At 37.9% G+C, this 22,896-nt stretch overlaps 5 protein-coding genes across 6 annotated transcripts; 2 read left to right on the top strand and 3 right to left on the bottom strand.

The window, feature by feature from the left end:
• The first annotated feature begins 851 nt into the window (after nt 1-851).
• On the top strand, nt 852-2,786 carry LOC103338703 (ras-related protein RABA6a). Its single transcript, XM_008241937.3, has 2 exons — nt 852-1,220; nt 2,251-2,786. Exons 1-2 carry the CDS (start codon nt 997-999, stop codon nt 2,699-2,701), a joined length of 675 nt encoding a protein of 224 aa, XP_008240159.1. The 5' UTR covers nt 852-996; the 3' UTR covers nt 2,702-2,786.
• A 2,401-nt stretch (nt 2,787-5,187) lies between these two features.
• Nucleotides 5,188-9,196, top strand: GC2 (golgin Putative 2). Its single transcript, XM_008241938.3, has 9 exons — nt 5,188-5,499; nt 5,754-6,884; nt 7,029-7,139; nt 7,321-7,380; nt 7,715-7,772; nt 8,082-8,227; nt 8,339-8,464; nt 8,668-8,715; nt 8,819-9,196. The coding sequence occupies exons 1-9, from the start codon at nt 5,446-5,448 to the stop codon at nt 9,152-9,154; spliced, it is 2,070 nt and encodes a 689-aa protein (XP_008240160.2). The 5' UTR covers nt 5,188-5,445; the 3' UTR covers nt 9,155-9,196.
• A 209-nt stretch (nt 9,197-9,405) lies between these two features.
• LOC103338706 (3-oxo-5-alpha-steroid 4-dehydrogenase (DUF1295)) lies at nt 9,406-12,076 on the bottom strand. The gene is made up of 10 exons (XM_008241939.3): nt 11,564-12,076; nt 11,380-11,449; nt 11,089-11,156; nt 10,894-10,955; nt 10,623-10,704; nt 10,280-10,513; nt 10,020-10,148; nt 9,874-9,935; nt 9,677-9,793; nt 9,406-9,588 (listed from the first exon to the last, which is right to left on the bottom strand). Exons 1-10 carry the CDS (start codon nt 11,612-11,614, stop codon nt 9,540-9,542), a joined length of 924 nt encoding a protein of 307 aa, XP_008240161.2. The 5' UTR covers nt 11,615-12,076; the 3' UTR covers nt 9,406-9,539.
• A 297-nt stretch (nt 12,077-12,373) lies between these two features.
• LOC103338707 (FKBP-like peptidyl-prolyl cis-trans isomerase family protein) lies at nt 12,374-13,675 on the bottom strand. Its single transcript, XM_008241941.3, has 3 exons — nt 13,148-13,675; nt 12,993-13,037; nt 12,374-12,878 (listed from the first exon to the last, which is right to left on the bottom strand). Exons 1-3 carry the CDS (start codon nt 13,555-13,557, stop codon nt 12,521-12,523), a joined length of 813 nt encoding a protein of 270 aa, XP_008240163.2. The 5' UTR covers nt 13,558-13,675; the 3' UTR covers nt 12,374-12,520.
• Nucleotides 13,676-13,825: 150 nt separating this feature from the next.
• Nucleotides 13,826-21,731, bottom strand: LOC103338708 (putative serine/threonine-protein kinase SIS8). Of its 2 annotated transcripts, XM_008241942.3 has the most exons (13): nt 20,702-21,731; nt 19,023-19,460; nt 18,494-18,597; nt 17,012-18,267; nt 16,850-16,890; nt 16,670-16,738; nt 15,844-15,944; nt 15,576-15,654; nt 15,367-15,465; nt 15,213-15,281; nt 15,075-15,124; nt 14,808-14,984; nt 13,826-14,327 (listed from the first exon to the last, which is right to left on the bottom strand). In XM_008241942.3, exons 1-13 carry the CDS (start codon nt 21,200-21,202, stop codon nt 14,204-14,206), a joined length of 3,108 nt encoding a protein of 1,035 aa, XP_008240164.2. In that variant the 5' UTR covers nt 21,203-21,731; the 3' UTR covers nt 13,826-14,203. The 2 variants fall into 2 exon arrangements, 1 of the variants encoding a protein (XP_008240164.2); XR_016122178.1 differs by lacking the exons at nt 13,826-14,327; nt 14,808-14,984; nt 15,075-15,124 and having other exon boundaries at nt 15,367-15,499.
• Nucleotides 21,732-22,896: the final 1,165 nt, after the last annotated feature.

Genomic DNA, 22,896 nt, shown 5'->3' with positions numbered 1-22,896 from the left:
TGGCTTTTCTAACCTAAAAGATTGATCTGAATCCGAATTCGATTGAGGAATTCGGTCATTAATTTGGAGGTGTCTGCCCATGCTTATCAAAAGCTTTGGATACTACTAGGACACCAGCCACCCATGACTTGGTAGGTTTAAATAAACAAGAGATGAAAAAGAAATATTTTAGATAAGATTGGACGAAAGAGGAGGGAAAAGAATCCGTGATGGTGAAATTTTTGGCAAATTCAAATGAAGCCCAAACAATTGATTGGCTTCATGTTTAAGCCCAACCCATTTCTGTAAACGGAAATGTAAGCGGACGCCGGGCTAATGTGGGCTGTCTCCTGAGTCCTGACCCTGTGGTGTCACGTGATTATGATATGAGGTCCAATGCCAGGGTATCTTCTAATCATGCGGTGCTCATATTAGTTTTTCGAAGAGGAAAGATTTGGAATTATTAACAAGCATCAGATCACAAGATAGATACTAACTGCTTTCGGCACCCATTGACATTCATGATCAAAAGCAGCAGCAGCAGCTGATCCGTGATTAGCTTACAGCGTGTTACAATAATAGAGTAGAAAAAATAGTAAAATACCGAAACCATAAGTGAAAAATGTTTTACCCCAATTACCCATTGGGGTAATTTTCGTGGAAGAAAACTTAGGGGTGTAGATTAAGTTTGGTCCTAGTAGTAATATGTTAATGAGACGCACTAAACTCGACAAGATGAGGGGAGCAGCCATCATGTCTTTTTCATTGTTGTCACATGTAAAGGACTCGGTACCCTCCAAAAGCAAGTGCCTTTCATTTCATTACTCTCCCTCCCTCCCCCATGCTATCGATTTAGGCTTGTTCATAGCTTATAACTTCAACTTATATATATATGATACATTTGAACACGGCTCTTCCCCAATTCTGATTTGCTTTGCCCCTTCCTTTCCCTTTCAAAACCACTGGTTTTAAGTTTTCTTGTTTATTTATTATAGATAGCTATTGGTTTAAGTTTTAATGTTGATGGCTGATTCAATTGATGAGGAGTGTGATTATCTGTTCAAGGCAGTTCTGATTGGGGACTCTGGAGTTGGGAAATCCAATTTGCTTTCCAGATTTTCCAAAGACGAATTCCGCTTAGACTCCAAGCCCACCATCGGAGTCGAATTCGCTTACCGGAACATCAAAGTGGGCGATAAACTCATCAAGGCTCAAATTTGGGACACTGCAGGCCAAGAAAGGTACTCATCATCTTCTTCTCCTCCTCCTCCTCCTTAAGTTTGATCATCTTTTTTCATTTGATCATACGATTCATATGCCAAAGAACATCATGTAAATTCAGTTGTGTTGTGTTGTGTTGCTTGGATCAACAAGTTGAACTACTACTTGTCAAGTTGTCATCTTGCTCGATTTTCAAAACTTTCATATATTGTTTTTAAGTTTTTGTTTTCTCTTCTTCATGGATGTTTTTATGTTTCCCAGCTTTTGAAGCAACCGAATGAAATTATGGATACAGGAAACACTACTCCTCAACCGTGCCTCTCTCTTTTATCATTTGGTCCCATCCCATTAGAGTCAAAAGTTCTAATTATATCCTAATTAAATAAAATTCTCCACCCTGGTGGGGGCCGACCTTTTACCTAAAACAATGATTCCAATTTTTTCCTTCTTTTTCCTTTCTTCGAGTCTACTACATTACAAAGCTCAAAAATAGTTTAAAGTTTGTTATCTGATTCCTTTATTTGTTTCTTGGGGACGTCTCTGTTTTTATGGTTGTTGCTACTGATGACTATATCGCAGTTCACGAACCACCGCTATTAATATTATTATTAGGTGCTACTTAGCTTAAAACAATGGCTGATTGTTGTACTTAATACTAGGCATAATAATCAATTAATTTCAACCCTACTTTCCTGCTTTGTCAACCTTGGATTCTTGAGGTAGATAATTGTTCCTTTCATTGCACCGCAACAATTTATGCCGCAATTAAAGAAAAAGTATCGCCTTTTAACATGATAAAATAAGTGAGGCCAAGAGACATAGGATAAAGCAACATATTATGAGTACCTGTTTGATACAAGCTATATTAGAGGAGGAGAGATTCGAACACAAACATCGAGTGCATGCATAATTGCTATAATCACTTGAGTTGAACTACAAACCACCCCTTGCAACATCATCATGAGTACTGTAGTGTCAAATAAGAAAAAATCAAAGTGCATGCTCTTATTGTATTGAATATTAATGTTACATAGCTTTTGACGCACGCAGATTTAGAGCAATCACTAGTTCATACTATCGTGGGGCGCTTGGTGCCATCCTAGTGTATGACATAACCCGGAAACTATCATTCGAAAATGTGAGTAAATGGTTGCGGGAGCTTCGTGAATATGGTAATTCCGACATGGTTATTGTTCTTGCTGGTAACAAATTGGATTTGAGTCACTCTAGAGAGGTTAGCGAGGAAGAAGGCAAAAATTTTGCAGAGACGGAGGGCCTGTGTTTCATGGAAACCTCTGCTTTAGAGAATGTGAATGTTGAGCGAGTGTTTTTGGATATGATTTCTAAGATTCATCAAATCACAAGCCAGAAAATTTTGGAAGCTAAACTGGATGAAACCATTCCAAGTCCAAGTCTTCATGCTGCAAAGCAAACCATCCACATTGATGACCATGAAGTTACGGCTACTAAACAACCTAGTTATTATTGTTGCTCAAATTAGATTGCTCCTCCATTTATACTCCAAGGGAGCTTCTTGTATACAAGAGTTTTGAGGTTGATTATTATTATTATTATTCTCGTGTGAATTTCATTTCTTACTTTTTAAAATGCCTCTCTATGTATATATATATAAAAGAGAAACATAAAACATTATATATGGGACGGTTTCTTTAAACAAACATGGCTTGACTCCTTAAAACTGAGGAGGATTCACAACAAATAAGATAATGACACTTGTAAAATTTGAAAAGAAAAAAAGAAGTTGAACAAATTCAAAAGAAAATAAAGTTCAAGGAATTTGATAAGTGTCAAAACTCCATTTGTTGTGGTCAATTTTAAGGTGTTAAGTTTTTCCCTAAACTAAGCGGTAACCAATTTAATATGGAGCATGACTTGACTCTTTAAAATTGAGGAGGACTCCTCCTTAAAACCAATGGGGTTTTGGCCCGTATCAAATTCTAGCAACATTGACAAAGTTTCAACAAAAAAGAAAAAAGAAAAAGAAAATAATTTGACACGTGATAAAACAACATTGGTCGTAAGGAGGAGCTACTCCTCAATCTTAAGGAGTTCCTTAAATATGGGATATTACTTGCCTCCTTCCATGTAAGGAGATACTCATCATTCATGCCAATCATAGTTTGACACATATATAAAAATAATTCATAAAAAACACAAAAAGAAAGACTTATGCACACGTCACACTGATATTTGCTTAAATGTAAGAGTTTCTACTTACATGATAAGGGAAAGAAGTATTTTCCTTGAATATCATAGAAGAAAAGCTGAAAACTGAGGTTGTTTTTTGGGCTTTTTATATTTATATTGGCTTATACAATGGCTTTGACTTTGTCTATGTTATGTTGTGCTCGTTTGGGCTCAGGAGGATTTTAAAAGGAACCTCCTCTAGGTTCTACTTGTTGGGTTGGGTGAGCTCGTGAAGATGGCTTATGCCCATGTCAAGTCAAAAAGACATGACACAGGTAAGTGGTAAGGGGCGCTAGGAATTACAGACGCATAGAAGACCTTCGAAGAAAGACAAACCATGACATATTTGGGCATCGACCCTCGTCTAACTCCCATACCCAAGTTCATGTAACATACGTGATTGCATGAACTTCTTAGGAGACGAGCTCTATTTGCGTAGTTAGTTAATGAGCTACTTATTATGCATATGAGAAGCATAAAATTCACATCAGAAATCTGATGACAAAGGATTTTTACTTCTAAGGTCCTAATAAAGTCTTCTGTGTTTCATGATAGACACAATAAATTGACGCTTGCTGATTATTGAGCTTGTTTGATGTGTATTCAATATGCAACGGTGAATTTTACAAACAATAACTCAGTGCCTTTACATCATCCCAAGGATTGCAGAGGGCGACCTTATTGCTGAGATCGCTTTCATTTTTATCTTATATAATTGAAATGCTTTGTTGTCTGTAACAAAAGATACAATAGATAATGAAGAAGGATGCTCTTGCCCATCCTTCCACAGATATGAGTCAGTTTGTTATGCTATGGGTTTTTTCGAAATCATTTGCTTTGTGGAGCTTGATGCCACAACCAATCCTCAAGTTGGAGTTTCTGTTTAAGACTTTCTTAGGGGTGCTTTTCTAGTTTTAAGACTTTCTCGATAGGCTGCTGCTTTCATAAGATACTTATAAAATATATTAATATTTAAACAGTACAACCGCGCGGCTATACAAATTTCATATAGCCGCGCGGCTATACATCTCAAATGTATTCGAATATTTTACAGTATAGCCGCGCGGCTATACATTTTAAATATATTCGAATATTTTAAGTAATGTCTTAGTTTTTTTTAAATTACTTTAATTAGTAATTAAGTTTTAATTATTATTTCTTTAATGAATAATTAGTATTTCAATATTTTACTGATTTCATAAATTACTAGTAAATATATGAACATTTTAAAAGTATAGCCACGCGGCTATACTTTTATAATATATTACATTTTTATATGCAGTTTTTTTTTTGGTGTTCTTTAATTTGTATCTACTTCTTTTATAGATTATTTTATAAATGAAAAAGAAAAATTAAAAGCAGAAAGGAGAACTAATCTGTAAATTTTCTCCCCATCTACATTCAGGGATGTGAACCTCTTTTTTTTCTTGAGATAATTATTCAAAAACCTATTTTAGCATGGCATATTATACAAAAACTCATATAGAGCCTATTTAGATAGAAAAATTCAAAACTAATCACTTGTTATTTTCTAATTTGTTCTTAATGTATTTATAAGGATATATTATGTCATGCTAAAATGAATTTATTAGTGAAATCCTCCTTTTTCTTTGTTTACAGAAAAGTGAAATTTGTGTTAATGTGTTAGAACCCACCAGGATAGACAATAAGCTGCAACCAAACAACCCCAAGAGCACCAGATGTTGGTTGGTCGTTGTCGTTGTAGAACACGCGCGCTAAGTCTCCCTCCCTCTAAAAATCACAGCCATTAACCCTTACGGGACCCACAAGCAACCGGTTGTTCGTCACCGAAATTCACCGAAATCAAACGGCGAGCCCATTCACTCATACTGTGTACCCGCCTGTCACTCGAGCATTTTCACCTCCTCCTCCTTCCTCCTTTCAACTCGCATCGTTCCCATTCCCCCCCTCCTTCTTCTTGCTTCATCCTCTGCAACATCAAACGCTGCGTTTCAAATATAAAAAATGCAACTCGAGTAGCTCTCTCCAGAAAAAAAGAGCTAAATTAGGACGACCATGGCCAACTGGATCTCCTCCAAACTCAGGGCCGCTGAAACCATCCTTCAACAGGTACAATTCTCTTCCTTCTCCTCCCAATCTTATTATTACTTTTAAATAAATTGGCTATTTCTCTTTTGAAGAAATGGAAATTTAGTCGAAATCAGAAAGCGAAAATTTACATCTTATTCATCCAAACAAAATACCTTCTCTTGCAAACTAGTCGATCTGCAATTAAAGGTTTTTTTATATATATTTATTTTGAATATTCGATCTGTTTGGAATAGTAATGTGATATGCGTGTGATTGTGAAATGGACGGTTTAGATCGACCAGCAAGCTGCAGAATCGTTGCGGAAAAACGAGAAGCCTCTCGCCGACGACTTGAACGTGGACACTCCGACGAAAACGGGAGGCAGTGTGCCTTTGAAGGACCAGTTGAAAAAGAAAACCATAGAAAACAGTGATTATCGTGGAAAATTAACCAGCGATCCCAGTTTCAACGTTCTTAATAACACCAGTAACAGTAATGATGATGATAAGAACAAGAAGAATAATAATAATATTATCAATAGGGATAAAGAGATTGTTGGAACTCAGAAACCTAAGCCTACTCTTACTGATAGTGACTGGACTCAGCTCCTCAGTGCACCTAATCAGGCAACTACTTCCACCGCCAGTCGTGGCAATGGTTTCCCAGGGGTTCGTGGTTTGAGGAAGGATGGTAGGAGGCAGGGCAGTGCCAGCTCCATTTCCAGCTTGTCGGTTTTGGAGGTTAAGAAGAATCAAAAGACTGGGAGCAATAATGTTCTGAAGTCGGGGAGGAGAGCAAGTGTTGGTGAAGGAAGTAAATTGAATGGTAAAGTAAGTGATGGGGAGGAGTCTGGCGTTTCTTTTTCGGATTCAGCACGAAGGTCTCCAACTGTTGAATTGAAGAGTGATGTTAAGATTTTGGAAGGACGAGGGTTGGATTATAGGGATATGGGATTCAACACTTCAGCAGAAACAAAAGACAAGGGAAATGAAGAAAATGGTGGACATTTTGATTCTAAGGAGCTTTCATTGGAGGGTTCTTTACAGTCGGTAAAGAAAAACGATGGCGGTTCTAACAAGAAGATAGGAGGGGAGAATGTGGGTGATCAGTTGAGAAGTACTGACAGGGGTAATCATGAGTCCAGTGAAGCGTCTAGAAGTTCTACCTCTGAGGACTTAAAAAGAAGTTTTACTTCCATAAGTGATGGGAGCTCTGAGTCGGACTCAGGTTCAAGTTCTGATTCTGAGAGTGAGCGTGAGAAAGAGGAAAGAAGAAAGAAGAGGGAGAAGATTCTGGCTGAGAAAGCGGCAGCTAAAGCTGTGGAAGCCATCAAAGAGAGGGAAAATCTCGTTGCCAGATTAGAGGGAGAGAAGCAGAGCTTGGAGAAAATACTTGAAGAGCAAGTGAAACAACAAGCCCAAGAGGTAAGAATAAGATTACTGAGATTTTGTTGTTTTTATCATTCTTCCCAGGTTGGCTGCAGTAATCCTGTCTTTCCATTTTGTTTTAAGGCCATTACCTCTTGCATAAAATGTTATTACTCAAGTTTACCTACTTTCCTGCTTCAGGCTTCCAAGCTGCAAATGACTATGATGGAAACCATGGAAGCTGCTGATTTAGAGAAGCAGAAACACAATAACACTAGAATGGAAGTCTTTGCACGTTTGGCTAAACTGGAGGTGCTACAACCTTTTTCCATCTGATTTCTTATGCGTTTTAGATTATTTTTTATTTCATTTTGAGTTGGTTGTTTTTCTCCACTAAATCTAGAAGTAGAAGCTCCCTGCTTCTCGAACTTTTTAAGTCAGTGCTCACATATAGGGTCATTTTGTTTTCACTAAAGGTCAAAGTTTGTTGCAGGCTGCAAATGCTGACCTTGCAAAATCCCTAGCCACCGTGCAATGGAATCTTGAAGTAGAGGTATGACTATATCCTGATTCAGATGATTGCTGTGATACACCTCGGATAACCTTTTCAATTGAAGTTTTGAGCAAAAGATAATTGTCCAGTTGGTTTAATTGTTATGATGGTTCAAAGTTGTGGATGAAATAATATTGTAAAAACGTTCTGCTTCTGCTTGTCCTTAAACCATTCCTTCTAGTTCAATTTTGTGGTTTTTGAAACCCTGCTCTTTGGCCTTTTAAGTGCCTTGGATGCACTTCCTTACCTGCTGAGAGCTTACAAGTACTTTTGTGCTTTTTGACTCTCGTTAACATGTTTTTCTTGTTCTTCCTTCATTCTTTTGGGAGTCTAGGTTAATGGAGTAGCAGAACTTCGACAGCAAGTTGAGTTAAAAGAAGTGAACCACGAAGGTATGTTTCCTATTCTGAAAAAGTATATTCAATTTATGTGATATTACTTACAAGTAATCTGGTGCCAAAGCATGCTCTGAACATAAAAGATTCGATGGCACCAATTGTTTTCTTGAGAGTTGATTCCAGGGTTCAGGCAATAGTAGATAGCGAATATATTGATTCTTTATTGGCCTCATATATGGCATATAGTGTAAAGCAGTGAATAATTTGCATAAATTCTGAACATTTCAATATTATGTTGAACTCAATGTTGTGTTACTGGGATCTTGGTCTATCATTTTTTGGAACTCTTTTTTCTTCCTGTAGAACTCAGGAGGAAGATCTCCGATGCTCAGCAAGCAAAAATATCTTTAAACAAAGTAGCAGCTCCAAAAGGAGTTGAACTTGAAAGAGAGATTTTGGAGGCAGAATATGCTTTTGTAACTGATAAAGTTGGGAGATTGCAAGATAAGGTCAGAGTATTTCATTATATTGTTGCAAAGTTGTGATTTTTTATTTTTCATATCTTGTAATCTTGTGATCCCCCATAAACATTGAAAAAGAAATCACTTGTTACATTTCAGGCACAGAAGCTGGAAGCAAACATTGAAATGACAAGGAAAGAGATAGAGGAGCCAACAGAAGTAGAAATTGAGCTCAAGAGAAGGCTTGCTCAGATGACTGACCATTTGATTCATAAACAAGCCCAGGTTTGTGATTCCAAAATCTTTCTTAATTCCCTTGGTTCCTTCAGGTTTTTGTCTGTTCACATAAAAATATAAGACTATTATAAAATATATGGGTTTGGATTTATCACTGACTTGTATATATCTGGAAAGAACCAGAATATATTCAAAAAAAGTCTCTGGTTTATTTTTTGAGAAACTGTCATTTATGATTCTACTTCAACCAGGTTGAGGCTCTTTCCTCGGAGAAAGCAACTCTTCTTTTCAGAATTGAGGTATGTTGATTCTACTGATAACTCTTTCGTGATGATGAAATTTTAATGCGCAAGATGGATCTATGCGCAGGAGAGAGGCTAATTTAATCTATGCATCCTGCAGGCAGTGTCAAGGTTGCTAGATGAAAGCAAGTCAATGACTGAAATTTCTGGTTCCTCATCAAGGGACATAGAATCAGGCAGACCTTTGTTTGAAGACAGGATCCGTTCAGGCAGGAAGCACCTGGGTTCAGCGCTTCAGCAATTGGATTCTATTTTCTTGGCCGGAGCAGTGTTTTTGAGGAGGAATTGGACTGCAAAATTATGGGCCTTGATTTACTTTGTATGCCTTCACTTCTGGGTCATTTATATTCTTGTGTCCCATTCTCAAGCTTCAAATGAGATCAAATCTGGGGCTGTCATATCCTTGGAAAACATTAATGACACTGCAGGTGTATAGTATAATATAATTTGTTTTTTAATCTTAATTTTTTTTGGTTCATTTCCTCAGCTTTTAAGAGGTATCAGTTACCTGGGGTGTGATTTGTGCAGTTTCCCCCCATACCTAATAATACATACAGGCAATGAACTGAAATTGAATGGGTAGGCGTGTATTATTTTCATGATGAAAAATTTATATATGTTCACTCTTTCTGCTTGCTCATAAGGATGGCGATAGAAAAATTAAGCATCAAATACAAATATTGGAAGTGGTGCAAAGCAATTGCTAGCATAAAAGTCTTGAGGTAGCAGGTTGAAACGTTAATAAATAATAATAAAAAGTCGTATTCCATTCAACTGTAGTTATGATAATTCCAAGTACTACAAAAGAGTCAAGTTCTAGGCTAGCCAATCTTCAATCCATCGCTTCCTTCTACCCGGCTTGTTCTACACCTTGCACAGATGGCAAATGTCTTACAAATTTAGAACAAACAATTTGGTATGTGAGAAAATAATACTTTCTAACAGATTGTAAACTCACCAGTTTGGCTCTGCTCGAGGAAGATTACGACTGTAGAGAGGAAATTCGAAGAGAAAAGTTTCTTTGAACCATAAGGGCAAGTTCTTGTATATAACCTGGGGTAGCGGAATCAGAGGGCTGAAACAGAATATGTTGGTCTCAGTTACTGCAATTCATACTCAAAACAAACATATACCAAAATGAAAGCTGAAGTTAACCTAGTTGTTCTTTTGTACAGCCTATATTCGCCCACATTTCCAAACTTCTTATCTGCAGACTCCTGTTATTGTTCAAGCAGACATCATTAGCAACTCTTCAAGTGCTATGTATTTTGCAATAACATCAAAAGAAACAGGAAGCAAACCTCAAGCATCGGTATGCCGCTGATGAAAAGAAGCAATAATGTGAGAAAGATTGGTCCAAGAATCACCAGCCACTCTGCACCTTTTAATACAGGTGTGGAAGCCACAAATACTCCCCACCAAAGGAATATCTGAGCACAACATTTATCAAAGTTCCATTCAAAATTTGACAGCATGAATGCCAAAAAAAAACATTTTGGAAATGGGTTCAGTGCAGCATCAATTCTAAGTTTGTGGCATTGAATGCCATTTCAACACTAACCTCGCCAAAATAGTTTGGATGTCGAGTGTATTTCCATAGTCCGGCATTGCACCACTTTCCCCTATTTTGTGGAGAATTTTTGAACGTCAGTTTTTGCTGATCAGCTGTAGCTTCAACTGCAAAACCCACAAACCATATGATCCATCCAATTATGTCCTCAGCTTGGAGCGATGGTGTTCTGTTGCTTGCATTAACAACTGTTACAGGCAAACTCACAGTCCATACCCAGACAGCCTGCAGAAAAATAAGGTTGCTTCAAGAATCAAATAAACTTTGTCCTTTGGAGAACAAGCAGGACACAATTAGGTCTAACAAAATCCGGAAGCAGGGGAAGGTGGAAAACCTGAAATATCCAGAAAATTGCCAATTTTCCTATATTATTACGCATTTCATCAAAACGCCGGTCCTCTCCCCATTGCAAAATCCTGATCAGGAAATTGCACGAGTATGAAAATCATGATTGGATTTTGATAAACACAAATGCAACACAAAAGAATCACAAAATAGAATCAACACAAAAGCAAGCCTGCCATTCTTTAAAGGAGAAGGTGAGAGGAAGAAACAGAAATTAACAAGATGTATGATACAATGCAAATGCTTCATTGGTTATGTACCTCATCAATAGAAACAGTCCCAGGCGAAGACCCCATATTACCACAAGCAAACTCAACACCACCTGAAAAAGAAGAGCTGCAAACTCAATACTGTGACACACACCTTAGGCATACTAAATTTGACATGAAAAAAAGGAACTATGATGAAGAAAACAAACGTATTTTTCTCCTAGGTCGATGCAGAAGAGAGAATACCTGTCTAAAATGCCATGAGCCCTTGACAACCAAAGTCAGTATAGCAAGTATAACAAAATTGGTACTTCCTGTAAAAAGAACAAAAACATAATCAGCAAGTAAATACAATTATACAAATGATGTCATAAATATATCAATCATGTCTGAGCAAGCATTTCTTGGCAACCAAACAACCCAATGATTTTCCAACTAGTATTGATATTTCTCTGTTTTTGTTGACTTGCGTTTTGATTGAGCCACCATGAAATTAACAACCAAATTCTCAGGAAATATATTCAGAGAGAAGTATACCGGCGAAGTCAGTGATTTTGTCGAACTTGAGAAGAGCAGTGATTATGAAGAACAACAACTGATACCCCACCTTGAAGAAAAAAACCAAAAAACACTAAATTTAAAAACTTTCGAGAGAGGAAATGAAATCTAGAAGGAAAAAGAAAAAACCATAAAAGAGAAAGAGAGATAAGAGCATAGTTACAGTGACAATGGCCGTGAGAGCTAAGAAATGGGAGTCTAAGACTGTTCCCATGAAATTGTACTGGGCTTGGCTTCTTGGCTTGCCTCCTGAAAAAAGGGAAAAAGCTCTATGCTTGTTGCTGAGATATCAATCCATAAAAGTGTTTGGGGTCTTTCTCTTTGAATAGGAAAACTGTGCGGCTGCAATTGTAACACCATTACTTTCCTCTCTTTAGTGTTCAGTCTTGAATTTTGACCCTTCCACTTTCCAATTTCACAGCGCGGTCCCTCTCTCTCTCTCTCTCTCTCTCGGAAAATTATTCGCCGTGACATTTGTAACACCATGCATGTGGGTCCCTCCCTCACGAAACGTGAGGCATCCAGTTCCAATTGTACCTGGTCCGGTTTAACTCTGAGAAAACAAGGTTGTGTTTGGTTAGGAATTCGACAGAAGAAAAACCCACTGAGCCAAACACAGATTAAAAATTTGCAAGATCGCTAAATTTGGTGCCTGCGAAAAAAAATTAGTGCCCTTGCTTTTCTTCGTAGCCTACCAGGGTATAAAGGAAATTTTATATCCTTCATATTCGCGAAATGGCCCATGATCATTTTTGGAGAATTTTTTGTATGTTTCGGGTATGCCACGTGATGTAACTGAAACATGCAAAAATTACTCATGTTTTCGTATATCAAACTAATTGCTTATTCATCCTTTTTCAGTTGAGGACAATATTTGATTTAATTAGACTTTTAGACATTGTTAGAGCAATTGTAAGCTACTCTACATTAACCTAATCTACGAAATAGGGACAAATACATTGCCTTCACGAACTGGACTAACTCACTTTTGCTCTTCTTCTCAATGAAAATACAAATACATTCATGTGTTCCATAAAATACAAAATCTATTACAAATTTCTTTATCGATCTCGATAATCAAAATAATATACAATTAACAAAGACAAGAATATGAATATGATCATGCGGGTGCAATCGAGACTCTATCGACCTCAATAATGTAGTCTAGAGTTGCAAACGGAGGAATTTGCAGACCAGGACCTAAATCTGCACCATTCTCACCGAAGCCCAAGCTTGGAGGAACAAGCACTCTTCTTTTGCCCCCTGCCTTCATGGATCTGAGCACATATTCTATCCCTTCACACACTCCCTTGCTGTAGGGCTGCCTGGACCCAACTACCAGAGCCAAAGGCTTCTTCTCTCTCTCAAATGTATCCACAAACACTTGTCCACTGCCTTCCACTTTCCCCTTGAGCTCGATAACCACCAAGTCCCCTGCCCTTGGAGAAGCCCCCCCACCAACTCTTAACTCGTAGTATCTGTGTTGTGTCACTCCAAATAAAACAACACCATTAATTATCTCTGTCTCTCTCTCTCTCTCTCTCTCTATATATATATATATAGTTCATGCTTCATGGGGAAAATTAATGTACCTTATGCCATTAGGTAGCACCACCTCTTCTTCTTTCTCAACATTTCTGCAAAACAAAAGAAAGACATAGTTGTCACAGGATGTCAAAATTTTAATTGGATATAATATGTATGTATACAGGAAGAAGAAGGAAGAAGAAGTGAGATGATTAGAAACCTTGTGTTTGATTCTTGTTGGGAGACTTCAAGGCGGGTCTTAATTTGTTCAGAGACCACGCCCACTGTGAGAAAGGCAGCCCAGGCAAGGCCAGCTCCAATCCCAAACCGCCTGGTTAACGTCGAAGCTATCCAATCTGTAGAGTCAGCCTTGGACTTGGTGCTCTTGGTGCTGCTGCTAGAAGAGGCAGCTTTCTGTTGCTCTGCTTTTACTGAGACTGGCGTTTTCGGCTGCTCCGATGAAGTTGTGCTGAGCTGCTGAATTGGTGTTGGAGAATGTGGTTGTGAAGGCAGATTTTGTGGAGGAACGGGAGGAGGCGTCTGTGATGATGAAGAAGAAGAAGAAGAAAAGTGGCTTGGTCTTGTTAGGGAGTGGGAGAGAAATGGGGAAGAACCAGAGAAGGTAGCCATTGGTTTAGGATAGCCAAGCAATGATAAAATCTGGATAAATTTGCCAAGTTAAACATAAGTAGCCGCTGGTCCCTACCCTATCCTTGTATATGATGCAAAATATAAATGGTGGGTTGCGCTTTTTTCTGTTTCTATTAAGTTGGGACCAGTTCGAAATGAAAAACAAGCAAGCCCACCGTGTTGCTACCTCTGGCATTTATGTGCATCGTCGGAGATTAACCAGGATTAAGGAGCTCTTTGAAATGTAGAGAATGACCTGGAAAATTGATTCACCAAAAATTCATTTGCCATAAACACTACTGCTTTTTATCTTAAGTTCAGGCAACAAAACGCTCTTCCGATGGATGGACACCGGAAATCAAGACATTGATTACAACAATTGCCAATGAATTCTTTACAAACAAATGCACAACCTTGCGAATGGCCGCACTGTTGAGAAAACAGAAATAAAGAGGAAAACATAAAAGAAGAAGATAAAAAGAAGAAAAGAAAATGGAGTATATGTTAGGTCATGTTCTTCAATCCTTTTCTCAAAAGTTGTTCCAATCAATGTACAACTTGCCTCCATCCATATTTTGGCTGTCAAATGAGCCAAATATTCAGTGGGGGTAAATTTTCTCTTTTAGCCAGCTGGGGATTCTCCAACTCAGGATGGCTGAACCTTCTCACGCCCACTGCTAGGTCTGTGCACTTGGGAACTACTTACAGGCTTCTGCAACGGTTTCAGAGTAGCCATGATCTCAGCAAACGAGGGTCTCAATTTTGGATCTCTGCAATGTTAATTACGTCAAATGTCAGGTTTGCATATCTGCCTAAATACACATTTGAATCGATTTACAAATGATAAGGCTGCAATTATCATAATAAACCGAAGAAAAAAATGCCAAAATTAATTCACATCGTTAGAATGTAATTCAATACGACTCAGCACATTATATATCATTTTCATCATATCTATTGCCTTAGATATGAAAGGAAGGAACAGACAATATCTTATATCTTTTATGCATAGAAAGATACCCAAGAAAACATACACGCAATGAGGACTGGTGTACAAGAAAACGAAAATTTAGAGAAGGAAAACTACTTTTGCAATATAAGTTGTTAAGACCTACAGAACAAGTCTAAGGCATGCCAACTGAAACCATTTTATGTTCAAGGTTTCAATATCTATTGTCCTGAACAACTAAGCAGGCATACTAAGTTTATTAGGAAATATGTATGGATGGACCAACCAAAAATATACTCACGTCTGCCAGCATTTTCTAATGAGATCTGCAATTGCAGGATCTATATCATCTGGAATATCAAGACGGCGATGTTGAAATCCAACTGCACCAACAACTTGCATTGGATTCATTCCCCCCCATGGCTGTTGCAATGTAGAGAGCTCCCATAAGATGACCCCATAGCTATAGACATCGCATCTGCACATCAAACCAAAATTTATATTTATCATAACAACCCTGTGCATGATATAAACATAAAATTAGGTGGGTGGGACGATATAGGAATACTTTTCATCGGAAGGTTCATTTCTTAGCACTTCTGGAGCCATCCATTCAGCCTGAAGGAGATATGCAAAACAAATAAGGAAATCAAATTCATGGCTTCAGCCACATGTGAGAAAGAGCAAGTTGTTGACTGCGGCTTACCGTCCCTGCAGTGGACCTCGAGGAGAGAAATGTGCTGTTCTTCATTCTTGATAATCCAAAATCGCAGACCTAAAAACAGGCAGAAAATTTCACATCATGCCAAATTGGCTCTAATAGTACGTTAAATAATCTGACAAAAGAGATAAGGAACCACCTTCACAACCCAGTTCTTATCAACAAGAAGATTTGGAGACTTCAAATCACGGTGTACTATTACTGGAGTGCAGTTATGCAAGTAATTCATTCCCCGAGCCTGAAGTTTTATTATTGAAAACACAAAAAATATGCTAGATGAAGTTATCAATTACAGCACATGATTGTTGACTTGTACTGGAATTAAAGGTAAGAATGAGAGAATATTACAGCATCAAGAGCCATCCTCAAGCGTCTTCGCTCATCTAATTGATTGTTAGGCCGGTGTATTAACCTATATAAACTACCTCTGCAAAACATGACTTATACATCATTTTTCCATTTGACATGATTAATCAAACTCAACACAGTGCAGTTTCTTATTACATGTAAAAATATAGACAAATATCAAAATAAATATCTATAAAAATAAAAAAGTTGAACTCCATAAAAGAATGTTAGACTTTATTATAAAAGGAAATAGAAAGTGCCAACATACCTTGGAAGAAATTCTGTAACAATGGAAAGATTTGGAGCACGAGTTATTGCACCCATGAAGAGAACAACATTGGGATGCCTGAGTCTTTTCATTATCCGGACCTTCAAATTAAAAATAAAATATAAGATTGAGCTCAATATATAAATCTCTCATACGCAAAAAGTATAGCGTAAATAATCAAAAGTTAAATCAAGAAGGGAACTGCATTAGGCATGTATTTTGGAAGAGGGGGCAGGGAGAGGGGGAGGGGGAGGAGGGAGTGGGAAAGAGAATAACTGAACTATCTACTCTTCAACTTTCCCTATCAAAATTTCTGACAGATATGGCCAATTTCAAGGTGCCAACAATATTAGATTTCTCATCCCGGAGATCATAATTATTAAATCATCAAAAGAGAAAAAGAAAGATTTTGGAAAGCACATTAAACAATGTGATAGATTTCTGTAAAGCCACTAATAATAATCTCCACTTCTTTTTGCCCCCTGAATGAAGGACTGAACATAAAAGAGAAAACAACTTCAATGAATTTAACCAAACCAATCTCGAAGACCTAAAGTGATAACTGTGATATTTTATAAATATACAAGCTTCTGTAACAATGGATCTCAAATATGGTACATGATGGTTAATCAAGCTTGGTATTTTTCCAAAAGGAAAACAAATCACTAGATGAATGCATGCCAAGGATGACATGAATTCTTGGCCACGGCTGCACCCAGTAAGAATTATGAAGGTTTTGCTTTTTAAGGAGATAATATGCATAGATGACATAAAATCAGAGAACACCAAAAAATTTCAGGAAATGGGTGAAGTCCACGGCTTGTACCTCACTTCTGAATTCATCCAGTGATTCGCCCAAAAAGTCTTGGTCTAGAAACCTCTTTACAGCAACCTCCTGTAAAACCAATTAATGAAAATAAGCTCAAAGTACCACATTGCATGCAGACAGTGCCACGCTGTCTTCACAAACAAGGTTATCTTTCAGAAATAGCATCTGAAAACTTACAGTCCCATGCCAGTCTCCATGATAGACCTCCCCATATGATCCTGCAGTTTAAACGGTGCATTTACACTTGAAATTAGAAGTGGAGTATGGGAACCATTTAGAGTTAGTCTTGTTTATATATGAGAAGTACATGATTTTATAGCAAAATGCAGAGGTCAGTACCAAGTCCAATACGCTCACCCAAGGTGATATCCTCCCATGGAATCTCGCAATCTGCGACATCATCAATTGTAATGTCAGATTTTGTACTGTCATTACCTGCCGATCGATCTGATGTTCTCTCGCCTTCCAAATTAACTCCAAAAGCATCATGACGGTCACCACTGCCCCGTGGTTCATAACCAGAACCTTCTGCATCTCCATCACTTCTCATGCCCTGGTCATACTGCTTACTGACAGCTGCAGTTGTTGCAACCACAGCTGCAGCAGTAGCAGTTGCAGCAGCTGCCACAGGAAGTTCCAGATTTGAGTCAGTGCTTGACTTTGCTGCAGCAACTACCATTGAAGATGCCACAACAGCTGCTGCTGCGGCTGCAGCTGCAGCAACGGGGACATTTTTTGTATACTTAGATGGAGATACTTCAGACTGGCCAGTTACTTCCCTGGTATCAAGTGGAAGGGTGACCCCTAAACCTTCCACGGGCTTAAGATGCTCTAGTTGACCTGAAGGACTAGCTTTAAAATGCACCCTGTGCTGAGGCAGAGGAGGCAAAAAGTGAGCTGGACTTTTATCATCTTGACCTTTAATTTTTTGTGTTTCAAACCTCTCTTTATTTTCACCTATATCTTCTGGCCGGGGCTTGGTCTCAACTGTTGACACATCTAATTGCTCTGGATATATTTCCCTAAACAAGTTTGGGGGAGCAACAACACCACTTTCAAGTAACACGTCATGAAGTTTTTGAGCTAGATGCGGATTCTCTTTGGCAGCAACAATCATGTATTGAGAAACATCCTTAACCTTCATTCTTCGAGCAGCAGGAAAGCTAACACCTTCAGTCCATGAAGGGGATCTCGCATGTGCAAAAGGATAATTTGGCCTTCCTGGAAGTTCCTTCACCAGCGCCTTCTCAGAATTAGAGGGATATCTAAATTCATCTGAAGGTATCTTGGATTCTTCCCCACGTTCAGTTGGTCTGGGTGGATTTGCACGAGAATTTGGTTCTTCTCTCTCTTCAGAATCCCTTGCTGAAGAAGCAAAATTTCTTAACCTGGATTTCTTGTCTAATGTTCCAAAGTCTGAATGTTCTTCAAACGAACTCCCAACTCCACTACTGGAAGAAGCAACATGAGAGGAATCAATGTCTCTAGACAAAGGACTGGCAGAAAAGTAAGATTCGTCATATTCTATATGTGATCCAGCTGCATCAGATGGAATAAGTGTACCGGGGTCTGCCATCAGATCAACAATATACTCCCTGAAATTCACATTGTACATACCTTCATAAACAAGTTAAGATTCTGCAACTTCAAATGAGAAAATCTCAAAGATACACATATTAATGGCCTGAGAACATTTTCAGCAACAATTGTCAACTAAAAAAAATCCAAAAATGCATAAGTAATCCTATTATGCGGTTTAGAAAACAATAATATAACACACACAGTCTACATCAAAAGTAATAAACTTGTGACATAAGTTACCTTCCATCATCAATCTTTACAAAGTTCATCGCCACATCATTGGAGCCCGTGTATTGTTGTCCTTTCACCAACCGGCATGGGATGCTCACACTATCAGCCAAAGCCTTGTTGGTTAAATAGAAAATCGGATTAGTGATGAACAAACCACTAATGGAAGACCATGAAACTGAAAACAGGGAGGCAAACAGATAAAGTATATCCAGGAACAGAGCATATATGCCACTCTAGATAATCGTGTTCAAAAAGCCAAAGAAAAAGGGTAACGCTGTTAAAATTCTCATAAACTTATAAGATTTAGCTTTTGAAATATAATTTAATATCAAAATTCAGAAATATTGTTCTTATTTTTCTATTATTTCAAGCTTTTTATTAATGTATGGGCTGAAGGTTGGTAAAAATAATAATGTGATTAGAAAAATACAAAAATTAGGGCCTTGATTAGGACCTATTTTAATATGTATACATATTATCATGCCTCATTAGGGAAAAAAAATTGGTTTTCAATATGAATAAACCAGAGAGCAAGTACCTTGAACAACAATGCACGATGACGGGCCAATCCAATTGTCAGAGAACCAAGTGGCAAAACCATGCTACCAATGGTAGCTTTCAAATTGTAACTAAGACTTTGCCATGCTCTCAACATGTTGTCAGGATCCGCAACTGGTCCACCCATGTAGTCAGCAACTAAAAGAGCAAGTTTGCGCACCAGATTTTTGTTTACAAAAACCAGAGGATCTGAACTTGACTTTACAGCCATTTCTAGGGCCATCTGTTCAAGTTTCAACAAGTTCGCATCAGCAGCTCTGTTGACTAAAACTGCTTCCCAGGTGACACCATCTGAAACAGGTGTTCCTTGCAGATCAACAAGAGAAGGCATTCTCTCTGAGGCTGACTCCATCAATATCCCATACAGATCATAGAAACCATCCAAGATCTTGTCATCATAGCTAAGAGCATTGTAATTCTGTGAAGAATGGATAAATCTACGATATGAGACAGGTTAGAAAGGAATAAAATATTACAAAACTGAAGAAACAAAATTAAATCTAAGAACACTGCCATACATCATTGCTCCCATATGTTTAAGATGTTATGTCTTAGAATATCAGGGAAAGATTCATGCACAGAAAATTCTTCCGATTTGCCCCATCTATTCTGTCACATGTGCCCTAGTAAAAATAATGCATGATACACGTTCTGAACTACCTTGCCTAATGTTTCTGATATATCTACAAGTGCCAAAAAAAAAAAAAAAAAACTACCATTCAGAAAGCATGCATTCTAGCTAGTTGCATTCCAGTCGCAATGGAGGCACAATTCTTTTCTTAACAATATGTGATCAATCATTAGACAGAAAGAGGTCAACAACATTTCAATATTTTACGGAGTATTATTTTAAGTATCCATCTTCTTTTCTCAAATACAGAAGTTGGGACTGAAAGTCCAATGTGAAATTGCAAGACAGACATCACCTCTGTAACAGAGCTCTTGTCTCACCACATGCAGTTAGAGAGACCATATATACAAAATAGAGCTCAATCTTAAACAGACATTTTTTTTATAGAACACATACATGAGCTTTTAGATTGACAGGTTCAGTTTTAAGTATAACCAAGTCAATGGGCAGACAGGACACGAATACTCTAGTTTTGGATGTTCCTCGAAATGCTAGGAATCTATCCATTCCTTCTCAAAATTTAGCAGTGATAGATGTAGATGAACACAGCACTGTTGATGATGAGACTATCAACAAAATTGTTTAAACTATTGATAACAGTCGTCTGGTTTCTCTTTATCACAGGTAATGAAGAGAGCAATTCAAGGACAAGGAGCAATGATGGTGACACCGAAACCTTTCCATAAAAAAATTCTTAACTCTTTTGGCAGTGAAGGTAACCAAAGCCTAGTAATTAGAATCCCTATCATCTAAAACGCATGTTCATCATGTAAAAATTTTAAGAGAACGAAAAACTGAAAAAGAAAGTTTAAATCTATGGAACCGTATAGTTTCAGGCAGCCACATCATTAACATGCCACAAGAAGAAAGTTGACTAGACCAGATAAATTTCAAATATGGATTAAAATGAACGGACGTTGATCAATTATTCACTTTAGATTGATTGTACGTGGAGATTGCAAACAATAGACGTAACAACAATAAGTCAACCAAACTTCAGTCAGATTAGCGGATGAAGAGAAACTTACCCAATAACGGTAGGCAATAACTTCAGCTGGGGTATTATCAGGAGCGCAAGAGCCCAAGCTAATCTGCTTAACAGCCTCAATCTGAACTGCTTCTGGATCCTCCCGAGCACTCAACTCCAAAGCCAGTTGAATCTGATACTCTTCCGCTATGTCAGCGTCCCTTGAGGTACTAGACCCCGAATCGCGCCTAGCTGTATCTGAAACAACGTCTAAACCACTCCTACTAGCTGCATCAGGTGGCTCCATTCTCTCTGCCGCCCTAGCGACATTTGAAGATGATGGGGGACTAGGGCTATGTCTATTAGAAACTGAATTCAACCAACCCGATAGCCCCGAAAAGGTTTTGTGCTCAGAGTTATGATGGGACCTTGAGTGCAAAAGCCTTTCAGTTTCAGGGGACGACGACTTATCAGTAGACTTATTGCCCTTTGATGAAGCAGACCCTTGTGCATCTTCTGATTGATTGGACATGATATGGAGTTTCTTAAGAAGGTTCTTCATATTATTTCATAAGTTACAATATCGAATGCGAAAGCAATAAAAATCTGGCCACAAGCATCTCCATTGTCTTGGACCAAGCATGAAATCTGAAGCACTCTATCACCACCACAAAGCAAACAAGTTCAAAGTAATCCAAAAAACCCTTTTTGCTCAACACTTAACAGCCCCTTTACAGAGTTAAAACCCCACAAGTGACCCGCAACCAAACCATCACATCCAAAAGCCATAAACCACCATCCCAAGCAATACCCAGTAAAGCTTTACCAATTTCAACAATCCCAGATGCTTAGATTGAACCAGGCCACCCTGCTTCCCACATAGCCAAAAACCCCACTACTGTATTTCAAGCCACAAACAAATACCAAAACTAGCAAACACAACACGACTGTATCAAATATCGAAACTTTGATCCATGTTACCTTCAAGCAGCATAATTTCCAGAAAATAGAATCCCCAACTGAGAGAAATGGATCTTACTCTGTATTCATAAACAAAAAAATAAGGAAAAACATAGAAAAGAGAGAAGGGTATTGGTAGAGTTTGAAATAAAAAATAATAAAAAAGGGGGCAGGTAACAGAGGCAGAGACAGCAAAGACCAGCAAGTGGGAGAGTAGGACCTCGAAAAGAATGACCCACTTGAGTTGAGAGGAAAGAAAAATTAAGTTTTTCAAGGATTTTCAGTCCCATAAAAAAGGTTAAATTGGTGGGAAACACCAACACAAGTTCACAAACCAGCTGCTTATTTACTGGTTCACTCACTCACTCTCTCTCTCTCTCTCTCTCTCTCTCTCTCTCTCTCTCTCTCTCTCTCTCTCTTACATATCCATGTGTGTGTATATATATATATATATATTGGGTTTTCCTATTGAAAAACTTGGTGTCTCATTCAGTCTCTCTGTTTGGAAGTCCCCAAAATGCAAAATCCAAAGGATGGTGGCAAGAGTTGGAAAGAGGTGATAAAGTTAAGGGACTGTAGAGAAAATGGAATATAGAATGAACAGAACAAATTGGACAAGTATTTGCTATTGCAAGCAAAATAAAGGTCTTGTCCGTTATGATAAACGTCGCTTTTCTAGCTAAACGACAAAACCCACTTCAACTGGAAGTGAGAAAATAAAATAAAAATTCACTCTCCCAAGTCCCAACTCCTAACTGCAGATTAGGTATAAAATCCATTGCTTGTAGCCGGCTTTTGTTGATGGCTGCCGCATTACAATTTCCCATAACGTTCAGCAGGGGTCATTTAATCTTTTGTGTTTCTCTTTGGTGGTTTCTTCTTTCTTTTTTTATATTTTCTCAACTGTATCTGTTTAATGTTTGACAATATTATTACTTTTGTTTTTATTTTATTCTCTTTTCTCTTTTGTTCACAATAATTCTTCAACACCCTCATCTTTGTTGGAGAGAGTCATTGTATTGTATTTGCGGGCCATAGGAAATAAAAGTTGGGCGTTTTGGAAGGGAGGAATTATTTATTTACAAATTTATAAATAAACCCAATCCTAGACATGTATTTATAAAAAAAACCCAAGCACTATTTAAACATAGAAACACACCCAAAATCAACCACAAAGTCAACTTTTTGGGTGTGTTTATAAATGGGTTTTGAGTGTGTGTAATGATGGGTTTTGAGTGTGTTTATAAAGTGTTTTGGGTGTTGGATTTTTTTATAATTTCAACCTCCATTTTGGGT

Source organism: Prunus mume, linkage group LG7 (genome assembly GCF_029339155.1).
Source record: "Prunus mume cultivar Tortuosa linkage group LG7, ASM2933915v1, whole genome shotgun sequence".
Classification (NCBI taxonomy): domain Eukaryota; kingdom Viridiplantae; phylum Streptophyta; class Magnoliopsida; order Rosales; family Rosaceae; genus Prunus; species Prunus mume.
Note: the sequence above shows the minus strand (reverse complement) of the source record. Positions and strands in the feature narration are given on the sequence as shown.

Coding starts and splice junctions, on each gene's coding strand:
- LOC103338703 (XM_008241937.3), top strand. CDS start 997: ATGTTGATGGCTGATTCAATTGATGAGGAGTGTGATTATCTGTTCAAG. Junction 1,221..2,250: donor GACACTGCAGGCCAAGAAAG/GTACTCATCATC, acceptor TGACGCACGCAG/ATTTAGAGCAATCACTAGTT.
- GC2 (XM_008241938.3), top strand. CDS start 5,446: ATGGCCAACTGGATCTCCTCCAAACTCAGGGCCGCTGAAACCATCCTT. Junction 8,228..8,338: donor TTGGGAGATTGCAAGATAAG/GTCAGAGTATTT, acceptor GTTACATTTCAG/GCACAGAAGCTGGAAGCAAA. Junction 8,465..8,667: donor TGATTCATAAACAAGCCCAG/GTTTGTGATTCC, acceptor TACTTCAACCAG/GTTGAGGCTCTTTCCTCGGA.
- LOC103338706 (XM_008241939.3), bottom strand. CDS start 11,614: ATGGGAACAGTCTTAGACTCCCATTTCTTAGCTCTCACGGCCATTGTC. Junction 10,705..10,893: donor GGACTGTTTCTATTGATGAG/GTACATAACCAA, acceptor TTTCCTGATCAG/GATTTTGCAATGGGGAGAGG. Junction 10,149..10,279: donor ATCCAAACTATTTTGGCGAG/GTTAGTGTTGAA, acceptor TGTTGTGCTCAG/ATATTCCTTTGGTGGGGAGT.
- LOC103338707 (XM_008241941.3), bottom strand. CDS start 13,557: ATGGCTACCTTCTCTGGTTCTTCCCCATTTCTCTCCCACTCCCTAACA. Junction 13,038..13,147: donor CAACAAGAATCAAACACAAG/GTTTCTAATCAT, acceptor TTTGTTTTGCAG/AAATGTTGAGAAAGAAGAAG. Junction 12,879..12,992: donor GTGCTACCTAATGGCATAAG/GTACATTAATTT, acceptor GACACAACACAG/ATACTACGAGTTAAGAGTTG.
- LOC103338708 (XM_008241942.3), bottom strand. CDS start 21,202: ATGAAGAACCTTCTTAAGAAACTCCATATCATGTCCAATCAATCAGAA. Junction 19,461..20,701: donor TTATTGCCTACCGTTATTGG/GTAAGTTTCTCT, acceptor CATTCTTCACAG/AATTACAATGCTCTTAGCTA. Junction 16,891..17,011: donor GGGTGAGCGTATTGGACTTG/GTACTGACCTCT, acceptor TTTAAACTGCAG/GATCATATGGGGAGGTCTAT.